We start from the raw sequence: 23,976 nt of genomic DNA on the forward strand, positions 1-23,976 counted from the left end.
TAGCTAAAATATCGATATCTTGGCAAAAAATAAACTTACGAACATTTTCGTAAGCTTAAAATGTTTCTTTTGAGTTCTTTTATCATTATTGTTAATTAAAGTATAAATTTGCTCGAAATTCTTAAAAACAAATTATTGTACATTTTTTTGAAGAAAATTATAACTTAAACAGGTATAACTTAAAAAAAATAAACACAGTTAAAGTAATTTAACAAACTTTGTTTGGAAGACTATTAATTGAGCTTTAAAATGAGACCTTCTAAGGCACATTTGCATGCGTGGAAGTCGAGTTACTCTGAAAAATACTTATGTTGCAAGTCGCAATTTGCGTTGTGCACTAATTTCAAAATATCTTGCGTTTTAATTGTTAAATTTAAGTTTAGTAAACGTTTTTTTCTGCAAATTGCAACTTGCTAAATAAGTATTTTTCGAAGCTTTATAGAATTTTTGTTAAATTACTTTATCTTCATTTGTTTTAAAGTTAAACCAGTTTGATGTTATAATTTTCTTTAAAAAATTGTACATTATATTGTTTATAAGGGTTTCGAGCTAATTTGAGCTATAAACATTTAATTATCAATAATGATAGAAGAACTCAAAAGGAACATTTTAAACTTTTAAAATTACGAAATGTTTTAACAAAATTTATTAAATTTCAAATGGGTATAACTTTAAACCAAATGAAAATAAATTACTATAACAAAATGTGTTTCGAATCCTCTTAGATACTCTAAGTCTCATTTGCATGCGTCAAAGCCGAGTTAGGATCGATAAAGCTTCGAAAATTTCTTATTTTGCCAGTTGAAATTTGCATTGTCCACTATTTTTACAAGATCTTGAGTTCTAATTGCTGGATTTAAGTTTAGTAAACGTTTTTTCCTTTATTTTTTATAAAGGAACATATTTTATTGGAAACATTTTTTTATCTCTTTTAGTTTATGAGCCAGAGCCTTATAAACAATTAAATTTTTTGTAACAATTTTTTGACCACTCCGATCGAAATCCACCCTAGATATTCGTATTCAGCAGCCAAAAATCCATAAGAAACAGAATTGAAAATAACACGGTGACCTCTATTTGGCGCCTAGACTAAGTACAATAGAAATAATTATGACCCGAAAGTGGAACTGGAGGGGGCACATAGCTAGAATGTCGAATAAGCGGAATGTGATTGCATATTTTAGAATCCTTCTGGCTTATAAATTGTAAAAGGCAGAGATTTAGGATGTTAACAGAAAGGGGTTATAATAAGGAAAGTTTCAGATTTAAATCAATATCTATTATTATTTCTAAAACCTAATGGATTTGTATCTGGGAGTTTTCTATTTTCTTTAAGAGATGTCGCGGCAGCGTTCTGATGATGGATTTTAATACATATTTTTGAAATTCCCCTTAAAAGACAAATCCGTTTCGTTTTGATTCATAGCCGGGCACGCAGCTAAACTGATGACGTTGTAAACAGAAACAGCTGTCTGTAGATTGTTCATCGCCTCTGAATCGAAATGAAACATAAATTGTCTTTGACTTTAATAAAAATATAAAATTACGACGCTTATGTTTCATCGTGCTAAGAGTTGAAATCTTCCATTACATCAGCACATTTTATTTTAATAAATTTCTGGTAATCACTGTCTGTAATTGGTTATAAGGACTATTAAGCCGTGACGTTGATTTTTGATGTTAACCGCCATTCTTATCATCTAATATGCACACAATTATGAATCTCAATACTTTAAGGGGGTAGGCACAAAATCTTGGTCTAATGTATTTTAAATACATTCATATTTTTCGAATCCTAAGAAAACTAATAAGTATTTTTGAATGAAAGGTTACATTATTATCGAGGGCCGAAAGTCCCTTAGAAAAAAACATAGAAAGTCCCTTAGAATGAAATATTTGAAATTAAATATACTAAATTTTACGTAATCTTTCATTCTGCGTTTAAATACTTATTAGTTTTCTCAGGATTCGAACAAAAAATTAATGCATTTAAATAGCATTAGATCAAGATTTAGCGCCTACCTCCTTAAGTCGTGATCTTCGTTTTTATGTTAATCCACCATTCTTGTCATCTAATTTCATCTAATTAATATGTATAAAATTATAAATCTCAATGCCTTAAGGTTTAATTTACAATTTGATTAAATTAACGTAAATATTTATTAAGCTATTATTTAAATAAATAAAGTAAAAGTCTTTTTATTATAAAACATCCTTTTAGTTACTATCGAGATGATAAATAGACCTGGAGCCCGCGTACCAAAAAAAAGTTTATAATATCAAGCTGAAAATTTGGTGTCTATTAGGACAAACTAAGATATATGGCAACACTGGAACAGGGGAAGTTTTAATAATTGTGGAACGTGCTTTTAATTCTGGAAGGTGTCAACTGACATGTTTATGATTGTGAAAACTAGCAGGTTGTTTTTAAGTTTATTTAATAGGAAACTTTATATAATATATGAAAAAATGTTTGTCCGAAAAATATGTTAGGTATTTTAATAAGTCTGACACGTAGAACATGTCAAATGATAGGAATTATGTTGGTGGTAAACAGCAGTCTGATTTTTGGCATAAGAGTTTCATGAAAAGGTAACAAATCAATTGGATGTTCTGTCCGACAAAATACATGGGACGTTTTCGTTAACCTGTCCCACAATTAAAACTTCCCCTATTCCAGTATTCCCCTACATCAAAGTTTGTCCGACTAGAAACCGTTAAGCTATTAACAAATTTTCAGCTTGCTACTAATAAACTTTTTTCGGTACGCGGGATCCAGGCCTTATATTTTATTTTAATAAATTGCTGGTAATTGCTATCTAATAATAATTTGTTTTGAAAAGTACTAAGTCGTGATCTTGGTTTTTATGCTAATCCGCAATTTTTTACTTGTAATAAATATGCATAAAATTATTAATCTCAAAAGAACAATTTAATTAAATTAAGGTAAATTTTTATTAAGCTATTATTTACTTAATAAAGTAAAAGTCATTTTATTATAAAACATACTTCTAGATATTATCGACATGATAAATTAAAATTATTTCCCCAACCCTCCACCGGCCAAAGACGCGATAGCTGAAGAGGATATTGACTTTTCTCCAGGGTTGATTCTGTTGTCGAATACTATGAAAGCACCTTCAGGTATTCCACCTAGCAAAGGAGGGCCGCTGGAAAATGAAACTTTGGGACGATAACCTTTTTCATCTGAGACGAAAACTACAGACACCTTGTATCCGTCTGGTGATGGGTATTCAAACTGTCCATTTACTTTTAGTATGCCGTCTTCTTTGTTGATAGGTTGGTATGATCCAGTTTCTTGGCGCTTAATTCCATCACTAGTTTCATACCTAAAATAAAAAAGTCTATTACTTTCTACATTAAGAAAAATACGAATATAAGTCGTTCTGAAGCTATTTTGTTGTGAAAACTTATTTCCTCTTAAAATAGTTAATTACAAATATTATAATTTAAAACGACAAAATTACAATTTGGAATAGTCACAAAAGATATTCTGATTTGTTTTTGTAACCATACTAAAATCTAGTAACCAGCTGTAGAAACGCAGATTTGTTACACCTGAGAGAGACATTTAGGGCCTGATGATCTGTTTTGGCTGGTCAAAAAAAACAATCGCGGAAACTGCCAAATGACGCTCCTACACGCAATCCGTGAAAATATGGAAAGAGGGGCTAGGATGTAAACTTGCCAAGGTAACACTAAGGGACGTTGGAAAATCAGCATCAGAAAAGTACTTGGAAATAACCAGGAAAAATCTACGCTTAACAGTTGATTTTTTAACTGGACATTCAACTATTTACGCAGATGATTGCAATAGTTTTGTGAGCAGCACGACTGTCATACAGATATATAGTGCATTCACTGAAGGTTATCATCTCCGATTTCTTTGAACCTCCATCGATTTTCATGAAAATTGGTGAGTAGTTAGAGGATACCTCAAGGAACAAAGGTGACATGATGCCAACTTGCGCTTTTACTCTGGGGGTGGATGCCACCCCTTTTCTGGGGTGAAAATTATTGCATTAAAAATAATACCATAAATCGATAGAGGGACAAATTATAAGCAAAATTTGTTATATTAAAATAAAAAGGAAAAGATTCCTCTCATTGGCTGTATACCATAATAAAAAACTTACTAATGAAGTAAAAACCTCACGTGTAGGTAGATGGTATATAATTTATTAAAAATTTTTTTCTAAAATGATCCAAAATGGATAAAATCACACAAACGTTTTCGGACCAATCAGTCCATCATCAGGTGGTAGAAACTTTAGATCCAAAGTAGTTGGAACTAGCTACATATTTAGGTCAAAAGACCTTAATATTATAATAATTATGCCATTTCAAATTTCAAATAATTATGCAGAGTGGAAGATGAAGACCACTCTTCATGGTTATGGGTAATTGAATGTATATTTTTTTTCGATGAGTACTCAAATCTAAGTATTCAAGCTTAAATAACGGGAAAACGATACATTTTATAAAATATACCTGCTAAACACTTATCAAAGTACTTTAGAATACCTAACAAAATTAGCTCCAGAAGTAGTTAATAGCATCAAAATTAAGCAAGTTACGATGAAATTAAGAGAACCCTTTCGAACTTTTTAGGAAAAAGTGAAAAATGAAACATACGCCATTTCAACACAAATTAAAATTTATATTAATCCTTACAAATATTTCTTTGTATTAGCATAGTTAATGATTTTAACAATTTTCACAGGTTTTGAATGCGTATTTTTGAAAAAAAGATATTTTTAAAAAAATCAGAAGTTTTAAAATTATCGTCATTTTCATTTTCTTTTGATAATAACTATAAAAATACTCAATATACGTAAAAAATGGTAAATAACCAAATTTTAGTTATTTCTATATCCAATATTATACCTTTTTACCATTTCTGTAGGGTGAAAAATAACCGAGATAGAAACGTGTAAAGCTAAAATTTGGCTGCGAGAACCACTTAACCGTGGCCATTTAATTTTTGATTTTTTAAAAAGTAAGGGGTTTAAAAGATTATATTTACCGGGCTTCATACCCTTTCTAATTACCTTTCAAACCGATTTAAGGTGAACCTGATATCTTAAAAATTAACGGAGGTATTAAAAAAAAACGATAACATTTTTTGGAAAAAATTTTAAAAGATAAAGTTTGAAACATTTTTGGGGCATAAATTTTAATGCTATTAACTTTTTCGGTATCTCATTTGATAGATATTCCAAGTACTTTCACAAATATTTAATAAGTTTATGTTATAAAATGCATCATTTTCCCGTAATTTAAGCTTGAATACTTCAATTTGGGAACTCGCCCAGAAAAATATGCATTCAATTATCTATAACTCACTTTTAGTCAATACTAAAACGTCTTTTTAGTAAGAAGTTTATTTAGTTTTTTATTACCTTTAATGTTGGTAATAATAACTTTTTTGTAACAACTTATAGTTTTATGTATGAAAAATCGGTTAAAAACGTGCATTTTTCTTACGAAAAATTAAAATTTTTGATCTTTAATAACTCAAAAAGTTTTGATTTATTTTAATAACTTTATATAAAAAATTTTTCTTAGAATTTGTCCCACTATATAATTATGGGGTTATTTTTTATATAATAATTTTCACTCCGAGAAGGGGTGGCATCTACCTTCAGTGTAAAAGCGCAAGTTTTCACCATGTCACCTTTGTTTCTTGAGATATCCTCTAACCACTCACCAATTTTCATGCAAATCGATGGAGGTTGAACGAAATCGGAGTTAATAGCTAATATCCACCTTCAGTGACTCCACTAATATGCGAAGCAATAAAGCACTAAAATCGGTCTTACCTCCGAAAAAAGAAAGACGGATCTGAATAATTCTTGTTGCATTCCATTCATGAATGCACCAGGAAACTTTGTGATCCCGAGCCATGATAATATTGAAAAACTGCATACAAAAAATGCATTCGTAAAGTGCATCTCAAACAGACAATAAAAAAAAATCAGAACTCGCCAACTATCGGCGGAAATGAGTTCAATTTTGTTATTCGGGAGTCTCTGTGGTCGCTGAAAACGAATATGATGTCGTAAGAGATCTCCGGAGTACCTGGTGCCCAGGGTACTTACTGTTTACCTCGTCTTGTGGAGTTTTCGGCAAATTCATTCAAAAATTAGTCAAAAATTATTATTCGGTGATTTTTGGGGTCGATAGCGACAAATATGATATCGGAAGTGATCTCCGGAGTACCTAGTACCCAGGGTACCTACTGTTTACTTCGTCTTGTAGAGTTTTCGGCAAAAAATTTAATAAAGCATTAGTCAAAAATTATTACTCGGGGGGTTTTGTGTCGCTGACGACAAATATGACATCGGAAGTGATCTACGGAGTACCTGGTACTCAGGGTACCTACTGTTTACCTCGTTTTCTAGAGTTTTCGGCAAATTCATTAAAACATTAGTTAACATTCATTACTTGGGGGTTTTTGGTGTCTCTGACGACGAACATGACATCGGAGTTTTTGGCAAATTCATTAAAAAATTAGTCAAAAATCATTAGTCACGAGATAAACAGTAGGTACCCTGGGCACCAGGTACTCCGGAGATCACTTCGGATGTCATGTTCGTCGTCAGCGACACAAAAACCCCCGAGTAATGATTTTTGGCTAATTTTTTAATGAATTTGCCGAAAACTCCAGAACAGGTAGGTACCCTGGGCACTAGGTATTCCGGAGATCACTTCCGATGTCATATTTATCGTTAGCGACCCCAAAAACACCCGAGTAATTATTTGTATCTAATTTTTTAATAATTTTTTTTCGAAAACTCGACATGGCGGGGTAAATAGTAGGTACCCTGGGCACTAGGTACTCCTAAAATCACTTCCAATGTCATATTCGTCGTTTGCGGTCAAAAAAGCCCCGAGTAATGATTTCTGACTAATTTTTTAATGAATTTGCCGAAAACTCCACAAGACAATTCAAGCAATAGGTACCTTGGGCCAGTGGCGGATCCAGGGGAGGGCGATGGGGACGACCGGCCCCCTTTCAAACCAACTTTTATATAAACATTATAAAAACATTCATTTATTCATTTGTTTTTCATAGAAATTTAGCAAATCGGCCCCCCTCCTTGACGATGCTGGAGCCTGCTGGATCCCCCACTGCCTTGGGCACCAGGTACTCCGGAGATCACTTTTGACGTCATATTCGTTTTTAGCGACCCCAAAAACCACAGTGTAACAAAATTGAACTCATTTCTGCCGATAATTGACGAGTTCTGAATTTTCCTTTATTGTCTGTTTGAGATGAATTTTAACCCGGGAGTAGTCGCGCTCACTTCTGTAACGTGAAAAGTCGCGTGTTAATTTCATCTCACAATACTAGTTTAAGTACAAATTTACAACAAATTTTTATTTTATAGTATTTTTGTTTACTTGCTATATTAGAAATATTATTTCTAACAATTATTAAAGCTAATTGGCTCTCCCCAAAGCCATAAATTCCACAAAAAGAAGAAGAAGAAAAAAATACCTACGCATTACTACACTCTTTCTCGAGGCACTTACGAAATTTTTTCAAAATTGCAAAAGTTTTCATCAAGTTATCGCGAAAAAGGATAAAATGTGAGATTCTATCTAAGAGCGCGACTACTCGCGGGTTAAGAATACATTTTTTGTATGCAGTTTTTCAATATTATATCATGACTCGAGGTAGCAAAGTTTCCTGGCGTATTTACGAATCGAATGCAAAAAAGAATTATTAAAATCCGTCTTGTGGTTTTTTTTTCGGAGGTTCGGTGCTTTATTGCTGCGACTAATACCATCATTTTTATAAAATAAATCCACATGCGAGCGCTTTTATATTTTTGTTAATAAATTGTTTCTTACTTTGTCTTTTAGAACTTTTCCAATAGAGAAATTTACTCTGGAGCACCTTCTACAGATCAAGATGCTGGGCAGAAGGACCATAGGAAGGCGAAGTATAACCTGGTTAAATAATAATATAAGAAATTATATACCTAACTGTTATTTCTTAAAGAGCCGACACGCAAAGAAAAAGAAGAAACTTAGTTTTGGCATTATAATGTTTTTAAAATAATCTTCTTCTTCTTCTTCTTCTTCTTTTCTTGTCTTCTTCTTCCTGCTTCCTTAATAGGCTCGCGCCTGTTCTATCTTCGGATACCTCATTAGATATCCAGGTTGTCACTCCACCTCTTCTTTGGCCTTCCTATACTCCATCGGCCTTTTGGTGATCTGTCTTGTGCTATATTTACCAGTCTTCTTTCTCCCATTCTGCTTATATATATGGCTATACCATTCTTTTTTCTTTTCAGTGTCCAGTCGTTTATGTTCTCTATAGTACATCCTTGCATGAGGTCTGTGCTACGGTGTCTGTCCCATAATGATTTTCCTGTGATACCTCGGATTATTTTCATTTCACAGGTTTCCATCAGTCTTCTTGTCCTTGTGGTGTCAGGTCCGTTTTCATTATAAGGCAGTTGATGGAAAAATAGAGGAGTAAAGAAACAAACGCTCATATGGTATCCATTGATCTTGAGAAAGCATATGATAGAGTCCCTCGAGAGATTCTGTGGTGGGCACTCAATAAGAAAGAAGTCCCTGGTGAATATGTAAAGATTGTAAGGGATATGTATGAGGGAGTAACGACTAGTGTTAGGACAGGTGTGGGAGAGATTGATAAATTTAATGTGAAAGTAGGATTGCACCAAGGCTTCTTCTTCTTTTGCCCTTTAATTCGTCCAATTTTGAACATAGGCTTCCCCCAGTTTCCTCCATTCGCTTCTGTTTAGTGCTTTCTGTTTCCAGTGCGTTCCCCCTATCTTTTTAATGTCGTCTCCCCATCTCATCTGGGGTCGTCCTCTTGCTCTCTTTCCTGTCCATGGTCTCCATTGTTGTATCGCACTTTTCCAGCTATTGTCCGTTTGTCTAGCGTTGTGACCTGCGAAGCTCCATTTTAGCCTGGCTATATGTTGGCCTGCGTCTTTGACTTTTGTTCTATTTCTGACCCAGTTGTTTTGCTTTTTGTCTGTCAATTTTACTCCTAACATTGCTCTCTCCATGGCTCTTTGTGTCTTCATTATTTTATCCATGTTTGCCTTTGTCAAGGTCCATAGCTCTGTGCTTAGTCCGTATTTATTCTCATTAGTTTTGGACCAGATAACAGCGAAACTACAGGGTAACATTCCATGGTGCTTAATGTATGCTGATGATGTCGTGTTAGTAGGAAATAGTGAAAGAGACTTAGTACAAAAACTGGAACAGTGGAGACAAGCTCTGGAGGAAAGAGGTTTAAAACTTAGTAGTACAAAAACAGAGTATTTGGAATGTTCATTTAAAGATGGAGCTACTACAAATAAAATGGCATTTTTGGATGGTGAAATTATTGTGAAAAGCAATATTTTAAGTACCTAGGATCGGTATTACCGACTAATGGAAAAATATATGGAGATGAATGCAGTAGAATTATTGCTGGATGGATGAAGTGGAAAGAAGCGAGTGGTGTGTTGTGTGACAGAAAAATCCTAATGAAGCCGAAGGGAAAATTCTATAAAACAGCCATAAGACCGGCTATGATGTACGGAACTTAATGTTGGACAGTGAAAAAGAAAGAGGAAGAACGAATGCATGTGGCGGAAATGAGAATGCTTAGATGGATGAGTGGAATGACAAAGGAGGATAAAATTTGGAAATGAGAATATTAGGGGAAGTTTAGGTGTGGCACCAATTGATGCCAAAATGAGAGAGCATAGGTTAAGATGGTTTGGTCATGTTCAACGTCGAGACGTTAATCACCCAATACGAAGAATAGCTGAAGTGCAGATTCCTAGGAGTAGGAGAGGAAGACCAAAAAAGACCTGGGGGGAGGCGATAAGGCAGAACATGTTGGTAAATTGGATTAACATTGATATGACCCAAGAGAGAATTGTGTGGAGAAATGCAATTAGGGAAGCCGACCCCGCATAGGGATAAGGCAAAGAGAATGATGATGGTGTCAGGTCTTGTTTCCGCAGTGTAAGTCATAATTGGACTAACTACTGTCCTATAAATCTTGGCCTTTGTTTCTGTCCGTAGATGTGTGTGGCGCCATATAGTGTGTATTTTCATTATGGGCCAAAATGTTTTTGGGCGAATGGGTTCAAATAGTTATGTACTAGAATAACATTTTTTATATGAATTTCTAGTTACATAGAATTTATATTTTCATGTCTAAGGCCAAACCCAGTTATACCAGGAAATTGGCTCAGGCCATAACATTATCCTCTACATATAAAAACTTAAGAAAATGTGTACATTTAGCAGACACAACATATCCAATACAACGAGCCATGTGTATCTTTTTTGGTACACAGCGTTGAGGACAGTGTGTATCTAAAAGGATACACTGGCGCTGAGGGAGTTAAGACATCCTGCTATTCTGTTGGCTTTTTTTATTTGTTGGGCAACTTCCGTTTCTGTATCTCTATAACCGTGCATTAGTACTCCCAGGTAGCTAATACAATTCTTTCTTACTGAATTATTTTGATGTCCACTTTCAGCTTGCACCTTATTGGATCATTAGAGATTACCACACTTTTTGTTTTATTTGGTGATATTTTCATGTTTAAAATATTCGGTTCATTTAATTCATTTTTTGCAAAAAGCACTTTGTATTAACGTGTCTTAATCATATACCCAGTAATCCAAATTATAGAGGGTGGTTTTTTCAAATTGACACACTGTATATTACAAAATACCAAATGGTTGACGTTTACTGCGTATCTTCATTTAATTTTTGCATCTCACACGGATTTAACGCTAATCTTTATTTTTACAACAACTATGAATGCAATTATGAAAATGTCTTGCCTTTTTGAAAAGGTCACAAATACACGACTTCACCAGGAACTATCATTATTACCTAGAATAAAATGCTTTTAATTTTAAAAGATTCCTGCAAATACCGCTAGAGACTTCAAATTAACCAAATCCAATTATTTGTTTATTTAGAAGACAGCTGAAGATTAAGATAATAGATTATTGCATCAGCATTTTGGCGAAGTGATGTTAATAATAATTGGTTTAATTTGTATTTTATGAAATCGAATTAGATCCATGCATCATAGCAAAAACATACACAAAAATTATTTTAATATCAATAAATCGATATTTGCGGTTTTGCAATTTGGCCATCTAATTTAGATAATGAGTTTTTAATTTACGATTTTAGGTCGAAAAATCTATCAAAACATTCAAGGTTTTTTTATGAAGATAAATAATAGCTACTAACCTTTTTAACATATTTCTTAATTTTCTCTTCTTCGGATTTTTCTATTTTGAGTTCACCGTCTTCGTTCTCCAAAGCACTCTATTATCTCAACCACCTTCTAAGAGCTCTCTATCTATCATAGCATTTCCTTTGTACGATTTCCATCTCATGGCAAGTCTTCATCTCTGTTTTCTTCCCGGTGGGTCCCAGTCAATATTCTTTTCGGCCACATGTGCTCTTAAATTGTTTGTACGTGCCCGTACTACAGCAGGGCTCTGTGTTTCAATTTTTTTGTTATTGAGCATTCTACTTTCATTCTATTCCATATTTCCTCTGTTCTTATTCTATCTTTTCACAAAATCCAATTCAACTGTTTGTGTTTTATTTCTATTGTTGTTGTCATTGCCAATTGACCATACTTCCCCTCCATATAGGGTAATATTCAGCACTATGCTCTAAAAGATCCTTATTTGAAGTTATACTTCTTTACGCGCGATATGAGGGTGAATTTTAATAGGATTAAAACCTTTGATCCCGGCGCAGTCGCATTACAACTTTGTTCTGATTGGATGTTCAAATGACATGACAAAAATTATTCAATATGGCAGCTGTGGGACTGTGGTTTTGATATGTATGGTTGTTGCGTTTTAAAATTTGTAGGAAGAGAAACAACAAACAAAAAGTTAGTTAATGGTTATACTGCCTTTTTAAATAGTCTTCATATTATATTTTTGGACTTATTAACATAGAAGAGATGATTGTTGCATGCCAATGTGAAAGCCCATCAAACTGTGACTAGTATGAGTGCCGCAAAATTACTGATAAAAAACCTATTAGCTCGTAGGCGTAGAGAACTGTGGATAACAACAATCAACCGGGACGACCTACGATCTCGCTTATTCAAAGCTAAATAATCTTACACTGGTAAGGGTAAGTGTTTTAAAAATAGTTGCTCAAATTTTGTTATGATATTTGAACATAGCCACTTTGCACGATGCAAGTGATTGCGAAATTTATTAGTCGTTATACGGGCTCTGATTGGATGTTGAAATGATCTGTCAATAATAAATAATTGTTCAATATGAAGGTAAACAAATGTATGTATAATATATTAGTTTTATTGTTGTGAGGACAGAAACAAAAAAGTTTATAATTGTAGTGATTTTTAAATAGTTTTTAAAGCAACAGGTACGTAATAATTGTAAATGTATTATCATAGGTACCTACATAATTTCATTACCATCAAAATTTCTATCAATATTCACCTAATATATTGTTTTCTTACTCTATGTTTTGTTGTATTTTTTCAATTCTAAATCATTTCAATTCAAAATCAAAATTATTTGATTTACATAATTCAAAAATGTCAAACGTTTAATCCGTTTATTTGGTCAATCTTCGCACATAATGACACACTGTCTCCGTGGCGAAGCGTTTAATGCGAGTGAACCCCAATACAACGCCAATACCAGCCGCGCTGGTAAGTTGGTTCAAATCCCAATAGAAACTTTTATTTTTTTATTTTTTTTTATACATTTTATGATTGTAAGTATATTTATTATATAATTTTGTTTTCAGAAAATACGTATTTAGTTAAAACATTTTCCGACAATTAATGTTCAGAAATCATTTGTGGCATTTTTAATGTGTTTGTGTGTGTTTTATTCTTTTATTATTTTAATTTTTGGCACTGTTTTAATAAAAAGGTTTGAGAAGTAGCAAGTATAAATTAGTTTTTTATTTAAATAAAATATAAATAAAAAGTATATTAATTTCGTTTATAATCATATAATCATATATTAGAAGTATAACTTCTTACGTGCGTACAAAGTACACACACATTCTTTTTTTTCTTTTTTTTTTTTTGTTAGAGTGTTGTTACATATCACTCCAGAAGTGATTTGCGGCTTTTTTTTCCGATGCCATTTTCATTTATTTATTGTATTTCATACAAGTACCCCCTCGGCTTATCATTATACTTAAATACTTACAACTTTTATTAGTATCTTCTAAATTTAAGTTAAAATCAGCAACGTCAGATCCAATAAGTGTTCGCTCTTAAAATATGTATCTTAAGTCCTCATAGCTTATACTGTTTCTTTAATTATTTTCATATCATACATTACATGTCTTCTCTGTCTTATGAAGAAATTATATAATATATTCTAATAACAAGTATTCCGTCTTACACATATTTATCTTGAGTGTTCATAGCTCATACTCTTTTTTTAACTTCCTTATCACAAATTCCATATTTTCTCTGTCTTATGCAAAAATGACTTGAACTGGTCATCAGACGAAAGTAAGGCATATAATATACAAAATCCAGGAGGAAAATAAACTTCCTGTAGCTGGCTGTATACCATAAATCACAAAAATACCAAGTTTCTTGTAAAAGGTATATATTAAAATACCCTAAATAAGGGTCACAATACAAAACGTTTTCGGATTAAGGAATCCATCATCAGTGTTTAAAAGCCCTAAAATTAAGTATAACCTAATTAAATGAGATAAAAGTTAAAATTGACAGAGGTTTTCAAGAACAAGAGGTCATACTTACAAAATTTGCATGCCTGAGCCACCAAAATGTATCGGGTAAAAACCCTTTAAATGTAAATAATAAGGATGTTTTACATATTTATATAAAATTCATTGGATGGTATAGATAAACCTGGATGTTACCCAGGGCAACACAGGACTCTCTCCACGTGGTTGGAACTTTTTTTGGAGAAAACCTCACATATTGGATTTCAATGGCCAACTGACAAATGAATTCAAGAGAAACCCAAAATGACATCAAGAACTGTCAATGTAACCTAGTTGTAATGTTACTTCAGCCACAACATTAAAGATTAATTTAAATGTTTTAAGATAAAAAAACAGTATCAAATTTACAAATAGTAAAAATAAAAGATGTTCACAAAATATGAAAGATTTTATTCTAAAAATAATGCATTAATTAAGTATTCAAAATAGGGAAATGAAATGTTTACGTTACAGGAAGTTATGCAGTCAACAATACCAATAGGTGTTGTATTGGTGGTATAAAATTGTCAATACGATTAGACAAATAATGGTAAAGGTCTTATACTAGGAACACAAAATAGTATGTAATGTGTACATATGTGTACGATTTTAAAAGTATTGATGAAATGATAATTGTTTAATGACTGATAACTTTCTTGGTAGTCGACCCCACATAAATTGTATAATGATAGAAAAAGTGATATGATAATTGTAAAAATACTGTTTTGTTTTTATCTGATTTTTATCTGAAAATGAGACTAAAGTAACTTGATGAAACTGAGTCCTCCAGAGACCTGACATCAAATTGGTTAAAAATGAAATGGTTGTAAAGTACGGGGGGGAGTAGGACGGTATGAGAAGTCTGACAGAGTATGTTGTGATATTGGACCATGGAAGATGTGTAGTGTATTGTTATGAAATAATAGTTATCTAATCTATAAGCTATGAGATGAGGCTAAGAAGACAGGTGGCTGGAATGAGACTCAATTCTGATGGATGTGGTTGTATATGTGATGTAGGAGCTAAATTTTGGAAAATTAAGCTGGTGTGAAATAATGAGGATGTAAGAGGATGAGGTACAAATGAATATTAAAGAGTTAAAGTAAGATGTTGTTTATCGACAATTGGGAGTGAAATAGATGTATGTGGTCGTCATGAATGGTGTAGCGGAGAAGAGGAAATTGTATCTGATGTGGTTTATGAAAAAAGTTGACGGTGTAGGGGTTGAAAATCTCGGTTAAATGACACATGGCGATTGACACAGTTAGGACTTCTCTGCTTCTCTTTAACTATTTCTAAGTCTTCATACAGGTCCAATTTTAGGAAGTTTTTTTGTGAAATATTATGTAATAACGAGACATCTTCTGGGATATTAAGGGTATGTTTGTTTTTTACAAGATGTTGAGAGAAAGTAGAAGTGTTTTCCCTTTTGGTGTGCTCTAAGGAGCGTGAAGATAAGGATCTACAGGTCCTACCTATATATGTAGCGTCACAATCAGAACATTGTAATCTATACACACCACTACGATCCATGTAGTTGATATGGTCTTTGGAATTGATAAGACACTGTCCCAGATTGTTGGGCACTTTGAAAGAAAAATGAGTATTATCAACTGCTCTTTTAAGAATATATCTAATGTCTCCAGAAAGACGTTCATGAAGATATGGTAAGGAAGCATATGAGGGTTTGAAGGTCAAGTCTCTAGGGAAAGCAGTCTCTCTCAAGACTCTAAGGTGTCTCTTTTGAATAAGTTTGTAGACAATATTAGGATCGTAACCGTTGTTGAACGCTATTTGACGAAGAATATTAAGTTCTTTATCATAGTTTGATGGTGATAAAGGAATAGTTTCAAGTCTATGGATGTAACTATGGAAAGCTGCATATTTATGTGACCTAGGGTGGTTAGAAGATAAAGGTATGACATGATCAGCCTGTGTTGGTTTCCTATAGATACTGAAATCGAAATGGTCATCTAATCTGGTAATAGTGAGATCAAGAAAGTTAATTGATTGGAAAGATTCTAGTTCCATAGTGAACTTGATGTTAGGGTGGATTTGATTGACTTTAGAAAGCAACAGGTCAGCTGAATTAGAATTACCGGAAATGAAAAGCAACATATCATCTACATATCTAAACCAATGGAGTATTTCCGGATTTTTTCATGATATGAGTGGATTCTAAATGATCCATGAAAATATCAGCTAGGAGAGGGGATAAACAACTACCCATGGCTAGGCCATCAGGTTGTCTATAAAATTTATTATTAAATACAAAGAAGTCTTGAGCTAGACAAAATTGTAGTAATTGGATGATGGAATTAGTGGTAGACGTAGTAATAGAGTTGGCTCTTAGAAGAGAATGTACCAGATTAATAGTTTCAAGTTTAGGGACAGAAGTGAAAAGGTTGCTAACATCAAGTGAAAGCATAGTAATGTTGGGACGAAGGTTTATTTGTTGGAGATTGTTGACTAGTTGAATGGTGTTTTTGACTGAGAAGCGAGGGGTGAAATTCGTCAAGTTGTTAATGATGCTTTTCATTTCCGGTAATTCTAATTCAGCTGACCTGTTGCTTTCTAAAGTCAATCAAATCCACCCTAACATCAAGTTCACTATGGAACTAGAATCTTCCCAATCAATTAACTTTCTTGATCTCACTATTACCAGATTAGATGACCATTTCGATTTCAGTATCTATAGGAAACCAACACAGACTGATCATGTCATACCTTTATCTTCTAACCACCCTATGTCACATAAATATGCAGCTTTCCATAGTTACATCCATAGACTTGAAACTATTCCTTTATCACCATCAAACTATGATAAAGAACTTAATATTCTTCGTCAAATAGCGTTCAACAACGGTTACGATCCTAATATTGTCTACAAACTTATTCAAAAGAGATACCTTAGAGTCTTGAGAGAGACTGCTTTCCCTAGAGACTTGACCTTCAAACCCTCATATGCTTCCTTACCATATCTTCATGAACGTCTTTCTGGAGACATTAGATATATTCTTAAAAGAGCAGTTGATAATACTCATTTTTCTTTCAAAGTGCCCAACAATCTGGGACAGTGTCTTACCAATTCCAAAGACCATATCAACTACATGGATCGTAGTGGTGTGTATAGATTACAATGTTCTGATTGTGACGCTACATATATAGGTAGGACCTGTAGATCCTTATCTTCACGCTCCTTAGAGCACACCAAAAGAGAAAACACTTCTACTTTCTCTCAACATCTTTTAAAAAACAAACATACCCTTAATATCCCAGAAGATGTCTCGTTATTACATAATATTTCACAAAAAAACTTCCTAAAATTGGACCTGTATGAAGACTTAGAAATAGTTAAAGAGAAGCAGAGAAGTCCTAACTGTGTCAATCGCCATGTGTCATTTAACCGAGATTTTCAACCCCTACACCGTCAACTTTTTTCATAAACCACATCAGATACAATTTCCTCTTCTCTGCTACACCATTCATGACGACCACATACATCTATTTCACTCCCAATTGTCGATAAGCAACATCTTACTTTAACTCTTTAATATTCATTTGTACCTCATCCTCTTACATCCTCATTATTTCACACCAGCTTAATTTTCCAAAATTTAGCTCCTACATCACATATACAACCACATCCATCAGAATTGAGTCTCATTCCAGCCACCTGTCTTCTTAGCCTCATCTCATAGCTTATAGATTAGATAACTATTATTTCATAACAACACACTACACATCTTACATGGTCCAATATCACAACATACTCTGTCAGACTTCTCATACCGTCCTACTCCCCCCGTACTTTACAACCATTTCATTTTTAACCAATTTGATGTCAGGTCTCTGGAGGACTCAGTTTCATCAAGTTACTTTAGTCTCATTTTCAGATAAAAATCAGATAAAAACAAAACAGTATTTTTACAATTATCATATCACTTTTTCTATCATTATACAATTTATGTGGGGTCGACTACCAAGAAAGTTATCAGTCATTAAACAATTATCATTTCATCAATACTTTTAAAATCGTACACATATGTACACATTACATACTATTTTGTGTTCCTAGTATAAGACCTTTACCATTATTTGTGTAATCGTATTGACAATTTTATACCACCAATACAACACCTATTGGTATTGTTGACTGCATAACTTCCTGTAACGTAAACATTTCATTTCCCTATTTTGAATACTTAATTAATGCATTATTTTTAGAATAAAATCTTTCATATTTTGTGAACATCTTTTATTTTTACTATTTGTAAATTTGATACTGTTTTTTTATCTTAAAACATTTAAATTAATCTTTAATGTTGTGGCTGAAGTAACATTACAACTAGGTTACATTGACAGTTCTTGATGTCATTTTGGGTTGCTCTTGAATTCATTTGTCAGTTGGCCATTGAAATCCAATATGTGAGGTTTTCTCCAAAAAAAGTTCCAACCACGTGGAGAGAGTCCTGTGTTGCCCTGGGTAACATCCAGGCTTATCTATACCATCCAATGAATTTTATATAAATATGTAAAACATCCTTATTATTTACATTTAAAGGGTTTTTACCCGATACATTTTGGTGGCTCAGGCATGCAAATTTTGTAAGTATGACCTCTTGTTCTTGAAAACCTCTGTCAATTTTAACTTTTATCTCATTTAATTAGGTTATACTTAATTTTAGGGCTTTTAAACACTGATGATGGATTCCTTAATCCGAAAACGTTTTGTATTGTGACCCTTATTTAGGGTATTTTAATATATACCTTTTACAAGAAACTTGGTATTTTTGCATATAATATATTATTATCTTGTACTGACATACCCATTGTTCCACATTTTCTATAGCATCTTTTGAAACCTGATGTATTATGTATATTAAAAAGTGTAGATATACCTCATTCTTGTTTGATGCCTTTTGTTGCGATAATTGTTTTTATTATGTCATTACCTAGCTTTATTTGCACTTTTGTTTATTTGTACAGTCTCGGTATTATATTAGCCAATGTCTCTATAATTTATTTAACAAGAGTTATATTCTGTCATATTCTAATGATGAATTTATTTAAGACGAGTTATTGCAAAATATTCGATAGATTCGACATCCATACCACTGCCCAAAAAAGCAGATTTATCTACATTTTAGTTAGGAGTCTCTATAGTTATTAAGATTTAATTAGTATTTAGAAGGAGTATGGGTACAAGAGAGGCATTGTTTGCTATTTTTCTATTGGCGCAAAAGCGTTGGGATATGAATCAGGACCTGTTGTAGGTACACTTTGAAAAGACATTCGATAAAATTTAACAGAAAATCTCATAGAGATACTCGGAGAAATTAATATTGACCGCCGGGATAGAAGAACCATCTATCTGTCTATCTAATCAGCCTTAAATGCCCATTCCTAGGCATAGGCTTCCCCTGTTAATCCTCATTGGTCTCTATTCTGGGCGATCTGCATTCAATCCGTTACTGCAGTTCTCTTAAGGTCGTCCGTCCATCTCATCTTTGGCCTTCCTCTTTTTCTTTTCTGTTTCCCTGGATGCCATGTAGAATTAGTTTATTCCATCTTTCATCTTTTTGCCGCAGGATGTGGCCGGCGAAGTTCCATTTAAGTTTTGCAACCTGTCTTAATACATCGTTCACCTTTGGTTTTTCCCTGATCCGTAAGTTTATTTTCCTGTCTTTTAGACCGATACCCAGCATTTGTCTTTCCATTGTTCTTTGTGTTTTGGATATCCTGTCGATGTTCTACTTTGTGAACGTCCATGTTTGTGAGCCATATGTGATAACTGGTAATATGCACTGGTTGGATAATTTCTTGCGCATATTGAGGGTACTTTTTATTTTTTACAATATATGATAGTTTACCAAATGATGCCCATGCTAATCTAATTCTTCATTTTATCCCTTTTGTTGGATTGTCCTTATTCAGCTTTATTATATCTGTCCTAAAAGAGTCATAGCGAATGTTTATTGCAATCAGACCACACAATGGGATCAACAGCCTTGATGTAAAATGATACCAAACCACAATTGCGGTATATTGTACTATCAAACCACAGGAATTAAAAAATAGTACATTGTTTACCGGGTAGGAAAAGCTTAACATTCCTGGACGACTGTGAAGATTGCTAAGTCGAGGCGCAAGCCGAGACTTAGCAACACAGAGTCCAGGAATGTGGCTTTTCCTACGAGGTAAACATACTATTTTACCGCAAATCGTTTAAAATTCGACAGATATTGATTGATTTAAAAAAAACGCGATAATTTTATTCCCAAATAAATGGTGCTTTGAAATTCCTAATAAAATTACTTGAGTTACTATGGAAACGTATTGAGGTTGAATTGTCAAACTTGACGCTTATAAATTTAACACTAACAACTGTACGGAAATATCATTTCCTTACAGTAAGGAAATGACATTTCCTTACAGTAAGGAAGTCCTGACTTTTTCTTCAAGAAATTTTGACAGGAATGTCAAAATTTCCTGGCGATTTGCGGAAAAATGTTATAAATGTTCGTTTTTAGCAAATAATAGATTGATTTTGCTATCATGTTCGAGGTCATAAAAGAAATTAGTTTTCGTCTGACCCATCTCACCCACACTTTTTACAAGACAAATATCCAAACTAAGCAAGACTATACATATTTAAGTGCTTTTAAATTTAATTTGCCTACGCAATTACCTACAAAGATATAAGCAGATTGTTTATTTCATAAGATTTTCTTCGAAAAAATCGCTACATCTTCCCAAATTACTGAGATATTCATCTTTGTCTTTCGGATAAATTAATGTGTGTTAAAAGCACATAAACAACCTACATCTTGATTGTTATTTACCTTATCTAGCCGATCATTTATGATCGATTAAGAAGTAAACAACTATTATAAATAATAATAATGATGATAAAAATAACTAATATATAGGTACTCAAGGACTACGGGTATTTGTTTACCATATGTGTACTCTACAATTCTAAATAAGAATTATTGATAGTATTTTACTTATTAGAGAGTTATTGCCAACGTCTTTTTAGTCGGCCTGTAATAAAAGATCCTGTATTTTGACATATAAGCATGCGCAGTATTGCGTCTTTTATTTTTGTCCTTTAATAAAATACAGGCCGCCTGTATTTAAGGAAAATTCGAGGACACCCTTCTTTTAATAAAAGTTCCTTTATTTTGACATAACGTGTCAAAAATGTGAAGAAAAGTCTAACTTCACTTGTATTTTGAATTTATCTTGTCCTTTCTTTTGATTGATAATTTTATTGTGGGATTGATATTTGATTAACTTTCATCCTTAAAGTTGTATGTTGGGTTTTATTTATTAAAAAGAACTCTAAGTAATATTCTCAGATATAGATTATTGATGTTTTGACCCAAAGGAATATAAAAAAGAACATTTTATTGAAGCTTGAGTGATTACAAAAAGTTGTAAAAAGGAATATTATGTAAATAAAAAGTGTTATTAATTACAATGCTCAGACATAGATTATCATTAACTCATTTAAACTCAATATAATTTACATTTTTGTATAGAAATAAATATTTATTATAGATGTAAGAGGTAATTTCAATAAATTTTAAAGAAGGTTAGGATTTGTTAAAATTCTAGATTCAAAATAGAGTTCAATTCAACATATATATAACAGGTTAGGTTAACAAAATAAAACAAAGGTTTAAGTACTTATTTATTTTTGAAAATTTGGTATTTTACAGATTAGAATCTATAAAGTTTTTAATCAAAAGTATTAATACACTTTCATTTTCATGCCATCTTCTTCGTTTGGTTCCTATCCGTTTCAAATGTTGGAAATCATATTAGCAATCATAACCTTGCTAGCTGCAATTCGAAACAGTTCCATTGATATTCTCCGTCTACTGGGTCTTCTCTTACCTTTGACTGTACCTTGCAATATGTACTGCAGCAGGGAGTAACGGTGCTGATTTCTCATATGTGTCCCAGATACTGCAGTTTTATGCGTTTAATGGTAAACACAATCTCCAATTCTTTCTTCATTCCTCCTAGAACCTAATTATTCGTGATTCGTGATCCATTTCATGCCATCAGTGTTTGTTTATTTAAACACTGCCAAAAAAATTAAGAAAAAACCACCATAAAGCTTAATTCTTCTATTATATTTTTGTCTATGGGAAGTTTATTTGACAGATTAGATATTAGAGGTCTTTTCATTTCCAGATAACTAATTATTGGGAAGTTTATATAACAGTATCCTTAGTATCTGTCTTTTCGGCTCCGGATAACTAGTTAACGGGAAGTTTTTCTCTGCCAGATATCTATTAGTATCTTGTCAGATAAACTTCCTGATAACTAGTTATCCAGAGGTGAAAAGAGAGGGCCATAATGGATCTTAATGAACAATGAATATATTTTAAACGATAAAAGATCAAACGCCAATAGCATGTATATATTTATAAATTTATTATTTAAAACCTGCTAATGATCATAAAATACTTAAAATCAGTCACCAATATAATATTTATATTTATTTATAAGTTTATTAACAAACTGCAGTCCAATAAAAATAAAATTACATAGTTTAAGACTTTAAATGTCGAACAATATTTTTAAACAAACACACACACACAATTAAGTTGCATTAGATTAGCTCCTGGTTGAAAATGTACTGCCACAGCTTCTATATCAATATCAATAGCACACTCATTTGCCAGTATTTCAACGTTTTCTCTATTATCTACTGCAATATTATGTAAAACTGAACAAGCTGATATTATTCTTTGAAAAAAAGGTAACTTGCATCTCATTACATATGTTAAAATGGGAAATCTCTTCAAAATACCAAATGTTCTTTCAATAACAATTCTTGAAGGGGTTTGTGATTGATTATAAAACACAACTTCTGTCTGAATGTTCTGCAATGGTGTCATAGGTAGTTGTAGTTGAGGACTGGATATCCACTATTCCCTAATAATATATTCTGCAGAAATTCCCCATTTTATATACCCATAATCCAAAAGTATTTAAAAACTCCTAAAATAGTAGGTATTTCCAATTGCACTTCCATATTATTGAACGATGAGTATTATGGGATATAAGTTGCTGTCTAAACATCTTTAAATGACAAAATAATTAAATTTAACGTTTTACTCTTTTCAATTATCTTATTTTAACTTTTATCAACAAATGGAATTTTATAGGTTATTTTTATATTTACAAAAATATTTCATGTCATTTGTCAAAATAAAAGATTCTTTAACTGCGTTTGCAATACCACTCTTTTAGACCCGTCCTGTATTTGTCCTTTATTAAAGTATCCTGTAATAAAGGATCCTTTATTTGCCGGTGGCAATAACTCTCTATTATTTATAACTTTATTTACCGTACAACAGGTGGACTAGAAGATTATTGGAATGATGACCCTCGGGCGGACAAACGAAGCAGAGATCGACCACCAACAACGATGTAAAGAGAACTACCGGGAACTGGATGATGGCAGCTCAAGATAAGGAGACAGTTAGAAACTTCGAGGAGGCCTTGTTTAGCAGTGAAAGATAAGATCTAGATGATGATACAGCAGACGACAATATAAACAGTAGAGAAATTGGATATTGTATTTTAGTTAGACCAATCGTCATCTTTAAAAACGAGACGAACAAACTGAATTTTGCTAACAATGTTAATTTTGGGAGCCCAAAAAATATACAAAAAAGTTCCCCTCCCCCACAATATACTCGTAGAGGCAGAAATAATATTACCCAATTTTACCAAAATTGTACTGACCGCCCACAAATTATAAAATGAGGAGTAGAACACGCTATAAATAATGACAAAATTAGAAATCTTGTGGTTCAGATGATACACCGAATGAGTATCTGAAACTAATTGATAAAAATAACATAAATCTAGTAGTAAAACTTTTTAATGCAATATATAACACTAGAGAGTCATTCCCGCATACTGGCTCAAGTCCATCTGTATCCCAATACCTAAATATCACAATGCTAGAAAATTCTCAGAATATCGATTAATTAACCTAATAAGCCACACTTTTAAGATTTTCATCCCCCATAGAACGGCAGTTCTCGCCAGTGGCGCACAACCTCCCTAAATGCGACAATATATACACACGAAATTTTCGATTTTCTAAATCTGACTGAATTAAAAATTGGGCCTAATCCCACCTTAAAGTTCAGGAAGAG

At 32.8% G+C, this 23,976-nt stretch overlaps 1 protein-coding gene across 1 annotated transcript in view; it reads right to left on the bottom strand.

Annotated features, from left to right (window-relative positions):
- Window positions 1-2,931: 2,931 nt before the first annotated feature.
- The window catches only part of LOC114325699 (endocuticle structural glycoprotein ABD-5-like), a 32,234-nt gene continuing 11,189 nt past the window's right edge, over window positions 2,932-23,976 (bottom strand). Inside the window, exon 3 of the mRNA XM_028273830.2 lies at window positions 2,932-3,350. Coding sequence (XP_028129631.2) covers window positions 3,041-3,350 — 310 coding nt within the window. The 3' untranslated portion in view covers window positions 2,932-3,040. The remainder of the gene's footprint in view (window positions 3,351-23,976) is intronic.

The sequence above is a fragment of the Diabrotica virgifera genome, chromosome 7 (assembly GCF_917563875.1).
Source record: "Diabrotica virgifera virgifera chromosome 7, PGI_DIABVI_V3a".
Taxonomy (NCBI): domain Eukaryota; kingdom Metazoa; phylum Arthropoda; class Insecta; order Coleoptera; family Chrysomelidae; genus Diabrotica; species Diabrotica virgifera.